This window comes from Ylistrum balloti, unplaced genomic scaffold (genome assembly GCF_031769215.1).
Source record: "Ylistrum balloti isolate Yb309-2 unplaced genomic scaffold, AGI_CSIRO_Ybal_v1 Utg369684, whole genome shotgun sequence".
Taxonomy (NCBI): domain Eukaryota; kingdom Metazoa; phylum Mollusca; class Bivalvia; order Pectinida; family Pectinidae; genus Ylistrum; species Ylistrum balloti.
Window position 1 is genome coordinate 808548 of NW_026781923.1, and position 7619 is coordinate 816166.

General features: G+C 32.8%; 1 protein-coding gene across 1 annotated transcript; it reads right to left on the reverse strand.

Annotated features, from left to right (window-relative positions):
- Nucleotides 1-7608, reverse strand: LOC132564970 (ras-related protein Rab-24-like). Its single transcript, XM_060229578.1, has 7 exons — nt 7151-7608; nt 6511-6579; nt 5980-6126; nt 5324-5423; nt 4749-4799; nt 2792-2863; nt 1-1965 (listed from the first exon to the last, which is right to left on the reverse strand). Exons 1-7 carry the CDS (start codon nt 7280-7282, stop codon nt 1892-1894), a joined length of 645 nt encoding a protein of 214 aa, XP_060085561.1. The 5' UTR covers nt 7283-7608; the 3' UTR covers nt 1-1891.
- Between the last annotated feature and the right edge of the window lie 11 nt (nt 7609-7619).

Consider the following 7619-nt stretch of genomic DNA (forward strand, 5'->3'; position numbering starts at 1 on the left):
TGTTTTTTCTGTTAATTTTTATTAATTCAATTAATTTTATGCAAAAAATACAGATGACATTATTTGTATAAAAGAACCCAATATGGCACACCAACGATCTGAGGAAGATCTTAGTCATGTGCAGTTCCTCCAACAGAAAATATGAAAACAGAAATGTTATAAATATACTGTACATCACTTGGCACTTTTGTGCCAGAAGTCATATTTCAGAATGGAGATGACCAACTTGAGTAAATAAAGTGACATTTTCACAAAAGAATATCAAATCAAACTTTAGTACCAATATTCAAATTTTACAAATATGGGCACATGGTTTATCAGTGATCAAGTAAATATGAAGGTAGTATTCAAATTTAAATATATCAATGATGTATATGCTATCACCATTACCTTATCAGTTTTCTAGAGAATCTCTACACTAAGCAATATTTCTTTGTAAGGAACTAGTTCTATTGAAACACATACAATGAAGCCAGGGGAGATAATACCCGTACCATGAAGTAAGGGGAGATAATACTAAGTTACTGACTAGCTCTATAGTTCCTTAATCTTCTTCCTGAAACAAAATAGCATGAATTTTGTACAACACTTACCTGTGATTATCAATTCTTCATCAGAAGAGCTATCAATTTGTCGGGTTCCCATTTCACACAAGTATAAAGATCTATCACCTGGTAACTACCTGAGCTTAAAGTTTACTAGAGATAAATTTTAACAAGACAGGAAGTTTAATTTTTTAAAAATTATAAATAGTAGATCCTTGATATAATGATGAATTGCACTAACCCTATATGTATATATCAGTAATTTATTTCATACCTGAACATGAATGAAGCAAACCTTTTTAATATATCCTACAATTTTTTAATCAACTCTACCGGTTGATGGCCCTAATGACATTTTATATGTTGATGGGCTGTTAAGAATGTTATAATAATCATTTTTAATTAAATCACTCAAATAAGTGTCAAGAGTCACATACGTAGCTGTACATGGTAGTTGTCCATTTATTCATCGACCGTGTAATGTGCAGGGTTGTATCATAAAACTACAACTGAAACATGAGAGAACTAACATAAACAAGGAAGTATTTTTTAAAGCATAACATAGAAGCTGTGCAACCTTACTATCTAACTAATGATACACAAGATATCAAACCTTCCAACCAAATAAATACAGAAACTATCATCTTTATAATGAAGAATTTTTTTTTAAAGAGTGCCATATATATTACTAACAAAAACTTCAAAATATAAGATTCTGGCAAACACTTTTGAAAAATAAATTCATAAAAAGATAATCATGCCTGATAAGACTTGATTCAGACTGGTCTTACTTGGTAACAATGAACTTTACTTCATCTTCACCAATATCAATCTTACATGTACAATATTATACCCTGCAATGTTCTTACATATGAATCATATACATGGATTCCCAACAATAATCCAACCAGGACAACACATAATCTTAATTAACATAGGGCGAAAGGCGTACTACAGAAAATAACAGAGCATCTGCTGTTCTTCATACCTACAGCAACAAATAACAAAGTGTAGTTCCAGTTATGGGCTTATTAGCAATTAGTTGCAAACATCTTAAGATTATAACATTGTTTCTTTCCTCCAGAACTATCTCCAAAGTGGACAAATTTAGAACCAAAGAGAATATCCATTCTGACACACAAATCAGAAAATTTTCCAAATTACCAAAGACTTCATATAAAAAGACAAGAAGGCAAATTAATTCAATAAAAATAGATTTTTTCCATGTAAAAAACAACCCATAGAAACTGGAAACATCAAAGTGTTGCATTATATTACAAGTTACATACACAATCACATTGAATAACACACTGTATCAACAGGATTCTGTTCTATGTTTTAATTGTCTAACACTGGAAACATTTCCATCGATGTGTTGATGGGGAATGCTCATGCAGGGTCAAAACAGATTCATCCACTCCTGTCAAAAACAAAAAAATATTATACAGACACCATGAGCACATTAACAACAAGACAAAAAAGACAGGTATTAGTACTATTAAAAATCCTAGCTAAAACACTACAATAGTAAGGCAGGAACAGTACTTAAGTAAACAGGAAGTCCATACACTAAGAATCAGATTTCTGAACATGTGACTATGTACTAAAATATTGTTACAATAAACCATTTTAACACCTGATTATGTGCTCAAATATTACAATGTGCCACTTTTAAACATTTGACAATGTACTCACAACACCGGTATATTTACTAGATAGTATGTGAACAGAAAATGAGTTATCACATATGAACTTCCTCTTAGTAAGCCTATACTGAAGGGGCTATGGTATTAGAAGGAGGAAATCAAAATCAAATAGTAAACTTATTAATTTACATTTTATCAAGTCATAACTTTAGAACAGGAAGTTTGATTTTTTTCTGGTTAAGAGGTCAAAATTGCACACTCCAGTCTATAATATCTCCTAGTAAAATGGAAATACTTAATGATAAACTTGTTTCCATTTTTGCAGTTTGTGATTCTCAGGAGGCTAGGAAGTGAACAGTGCTGACTTGGTTACACCTTAGGTATCCTTAGGCAAGATATTTTACCGTAGTTACTGTGGATGTCATGTGACAGGCTTCCTGCTTATTATTCACTGAAGTAGCCATCAGTATTCATAAGGAGACTCTGCCTAAAAATTACCACGACTGTTCATAGAATGTTAAACCGTGTCAATTCCCCATATAATTGATTAATTAAGCAATCTTAGTATTAACAAATAGATGTATAAATAAAATTTCTTACCATTTTCTTTTGTGGAAGGATTGCTTTTCATGTTTAATACATAGTCCTCTGCAAGTTTCTCAAACATTTCATCTGCAACACGTATACAACATACATATGCTTTTTCATACATGCATAATTTAAGCATATGATCAACCTGGTAAAATAACATATTCTAACACTAATGCCATTTATTTTACTTACAACTGCCCTATATATATCACAAGGGTGATCTATGACCACAAATTCATATATCTATTAGTTTAGAGGTTAAGAAAGGGCCATTTTTCATCAGTTCAATTCTAATCAATAATGTGTTTCATGCCAATATAAGGTCATACCTAAGGTTAATATGTAGGCCACCTTCAGACAACATTTAATACTACTAATTCCAGAGATTTTCTTGCAATTTTTTACTGGGATCAGGGTCCAATAAATAGGGTCTATTTTTAAACAGTAACAAGTAAAATTGGGAAATCTGAGAAAATGAAAATACATTTTGCTTTTTGTTTATTTATTTATTATAAACAGAAGTTGATTTTTCATAGATGTTAATATACAAAACCCAAATCACAAATGTTTTTAAACCACACTGGTGAAATGTTTTTAAGTAGTTCTTCCAGGTATGCTGCTAACATCTAATACTCTGACTCATCAGTTTCACTTCAAAACTCTTAAGTTTTAAATAGGAAAACCTATAGGAACTGATGTTGTGTTGTACATCTTCAGTTTGTACCATGTAGGTCTTTTGACTCGTATTATATACCAAACAGTTTCAATCTCAAATTATCTGGTCTCTAAAGAGAAATTTATGTAATGTTTCATGACTCCTCTCGGTGACCTGATTGTATTTCTGATGAACCTTAGATAAGCAACATTTGTTCAGAACTATCTTACTGATCATTCACATAAAGTTCTATCAGTATCCTTTAAATAGTATTTTAGCTGTATGTCACATCAAAATAGATTCTGAAGATGGTCATAAGTGTGGCCATCTTGAATGCCACGTCAGATGATAGATTCAAATACCGGGATTGGGGTGGGTAAGTACCTTGCAGGAAATTTTATAAATAAGGATCTAAATAAAGTTTACAAATAAAGCAAAGAAACATATTTTAGCAATAGTTCAGGGAAGTTCATACAAGTAAGATTTAGAACAATCCACAAAGAAGTTCGCTTGTAAAGAGAAAGAAAGCTGGCAATGAGTTAACAATTACCTAAAAAGGTACTGATAATGTGTATCAATTTCCCCCAGAACTGTCAGAGGCAGTATGTACCATTACTGTGGACCTGTCGTACTTTACTTAGAATAAAAAAGAAGGGGCATATCTCCATTACTGTGGACCTGTCGTACTTTACTTAGAATACAAAAGAAGGGGCATATCTCCATTACTGTGGACCTGTCAGTATCCTTTACTGTATGAATACAAAAGAAGGGGCAGTGTATCTCCATTACTGTGGACCTAAATAAAGTTTACAAATAAAGCAAAGAAACATATTTTAGCAATAGTTTTACTTAGAATACAAAAGAAGGGGCATATCTCCATTACTGTGGACCTGTCGTACTTTACTTAGAATACAAAAGAAGGGGCATATCTCCATTACTGTGGACCTGTCGTACTTTACTTAGAATACAAAAGAAGGGGCATATCTCCATTACTGTGGACCTGTCGTACTTTACTTAGAATACAAAAGAAGGGGCATATCTCCATTACTCCCAATAAAATCATCAAAATGAAAGGACAACAGTGCACAACTACTGCAGGTACTGATTGTGCATACAAAGTTAGCATTGAATACGAAGGTTAGGTACCATTACTAGAAAAACTCCAGACAGATAAATATCTTATTTCCAGTAATCCTCTAGCCTCAAACTTCATTGTGAGTTACTTACTTATGTAATCTTTCTCTACAATAATAATATACCCTATGTGGGTAACTGTATATTAGAAAAAGGAATTAATCTGTCAATACTTACCTACAGTTTCACCTGTAATACTGGATGTCTCATATATATCTGATTGTAAATCTGAAAGTAAAACAAGATTAGCATTATCAGATGGGACACAATAGATATATAGAAATGTGAATTACCATCAATAGTGCTTATCTGTCAATAATCCCATGTCTGTAAAAAGTCCATCAAATCCATTGTAGTTTCTGTAGAAAATTCAACAAAAGCTACCCCATCCCCGGCCCCACCCTCACTTTGAGTCAGGGGTTATGCATTGGCCCCTGTGAGTTTATTTTCCAGCATAAATAGGGCATTTCCAAAACAAGACATGCTAACATCTACTAGAATAACACTTAAATCATGTTTTTTTTACTATACAATAATGTAAACAACTATATATCTTTAATACAATGTAATCTTCAAAAAAAAAAAATTTTCAGACAGCATCCATCCCTATGGAACAATGTTTACTATGTTTAAGACTTTCACAAACTGTAATGCTTTTAGTAAGTTCCAACAACTAGGAATAGAAATGACAATCCACTTTTTGGAGATTGTGATATTTCTTGCAACCTCACACAGCAACAGAGTGTTTTTACCTTGTGCTAAAGACTCTACCACACTCAAACTGACTGCTCTAGATTCTGGATCATCATCTATAAGATCCTTCTTTGTACCACAGAGATACATTCGACAATTCTACAAATGAAAACAATCATCACATGTAATATCACTCCATCATCAACTGCTAGATCCTGACTTGAAATTTTCTAAAAAATCACTCATCAAAAAAAATTCTATTACACAGCTGCCTGATCCTGAAATAAGTAAAGATTGTCATTGGCCGAGACATTTGTTTAAAATTACATTGTATTTGTTCAGTAAAAGTAAAACGTGAAAAATACGTTGTTGTTGGTGCCATCATTTCACATGTCAGATATGTAAGGATCTTTATCAATGCTACCTGTTGTGAATTTTAGTGTCTCTGTGTTAGATATGTGTCATTTGTTGTAAAGCGTTACATCAAAAGTAAAGTGTTTGATAAAGCAAAGTGTCAGTTCAGTAAGTGATCAGTAAAGCCAGGTGTCAATAAGGTCAGGTGTCAATTAAGTCAGGTGTCAGTATCAATGAAGTCAGCTTTAACAGTGATCTAGGAATATACACTGTTTTGTCAGTGCAAAAATAGATAAATAAATTCAATGTAACAAGTAAATACTTCAGTATTTGCAAACAGATACATGATGATAAATCTCACCTCCTCATTCGTCTGTAATTCACTGACCCAGAATCTAATTTTCTCAAAGCTAGATTTGTCTGTCAGGTCATAACACAGTATGGCTGCTCTAGCTCCTCTGTAGTAGATCTTGCTCATGGACTGGTATCGTTCACTACCAGCTGTATCCTACAGGGTATCAGAGAAATTTTATAAATAAAGGTACTTAATACATACCTGAAACTTCCTGACACCTAAAAGTGAATGACATTCTACTACTCATTATTTAAGTGTTTAGTTACACAATCTGCCCAAGTTTAATATGCAACAACAGTATAGTAACCTGTTGCAAAGTCTTCACTTATAATTATGAAATGTTAATTGACTCTGATTCAAGTAATTCTAACACACCATGTCTAAAATTTTCTAATTATCATTGTCTTTAATTAGCAATAAAATACTGCACTTATGATATATACAAGGTATGTTATGAAGGCTGACTTCTGAAAGGTAAAACAGAGATAGTTCAGGAGTTGTGATTATCTAAGATCAAATGATGATTTGATGACTTACCCATATATTCAACACTACATTTCTTCCTTTGCAACTCAGCTTCTTAGATGCAAAGGCAGCACCAATTGTCTGAAAACAAAAAGTTCCATTTATGTCACAATACTGACAGCTTATCACTCTAAAAACTTGCATTGTGATGTGGGATACTACATACATGCATAGTGCTGAATTAAGGACAAAAGGCACAGGGGCCTGAATAGCTCTATTATAGACATTATTATTTTGTCTCTAAATTGAAAATTCAATGTCATTATTCATATTTGTTATGCTGTTATTGATATTTACATTTTCATTGATTATGCTCATTTGATACTGACACTAGATTATCATTCTGAGACAGAAATTTTTGGTCAAGCCCAGGTGATCTTGAAGATTATAAGTACCAAGGTTTCTAATTATCTTTACAACTTTACTTTTGTCTTTGTTGCAAATGATAATCTTCGACCGCCCTCTAGACAGAATATGAAATAGCAGATTGATGATCAGCAGCCTTTTGAGTAAAAGATTATTTGAATGTACATGTATCATGCTGCTGAAAAATTTATGCTTCAATTATTAAAACTAGAAATCAAACTCTTACAAGTATAAGCATCGATGTCTTTCAAAAGGACAAGGCATTTAAATAAGTAAAGATACTTACGTTAGAGTATGGCGTGTCATTGTAACTTTGATTGATATATCGCTGCACAAGGCAGGTTTTCCCAGCAAAGGCTTTACCAAGCAACACAACTTTAACGTCGACATTGTCTACAGGCTTTCCACGTCTCATCATTCTCGCTATTTTATGTTAATATAAGTGTCACCCTTAATAGTATCCAAGCCTCTAAAAGTAGTTTCATACCATTTTGACTGGTTCCTTGTTAACATTGACTGACAGTCTACTTTCAGTTTGCCAAATGGCGTCTGCACAAGTTATTTCGACTTTATGTCACTGATCTAGTCATACAGTCTCAAAGTGTTCAACAGCAAATGCAGTTTTTTTGAAACACATCACGTAGTATTAAAATAATGATGACGCCTACGAATGTCTAAAATATCACTCCAAACCGTACAACGTAAAAAGGAAATGACAAACCGTAGGCTACAACGTAAATAAGGAAATGAGGTAG

Coding starts and splice junctions, on each gene's coding strand:
- LOC132564970 (XM_060229578.1), bottom strand. CDS start 7,282: ATGATGAGACGTGGAAAGCCTGTAGACAATGTCGACGTTAAAGTTGTG. Junction 6,580..7,150: donor ATGACACGCCATACTCTAAC/GTAAGTATCTTT, acceptor TTTTGTTTTCAG/ACAATTGGTGCTGCCTTTGC. Junction 4,800..5,323: donor GGTAGAGTCTTTAGCACAAG/GTAAAAACACTC, acceptor TTTTACTTTCAG/ATTTACAATCAGATATATAT.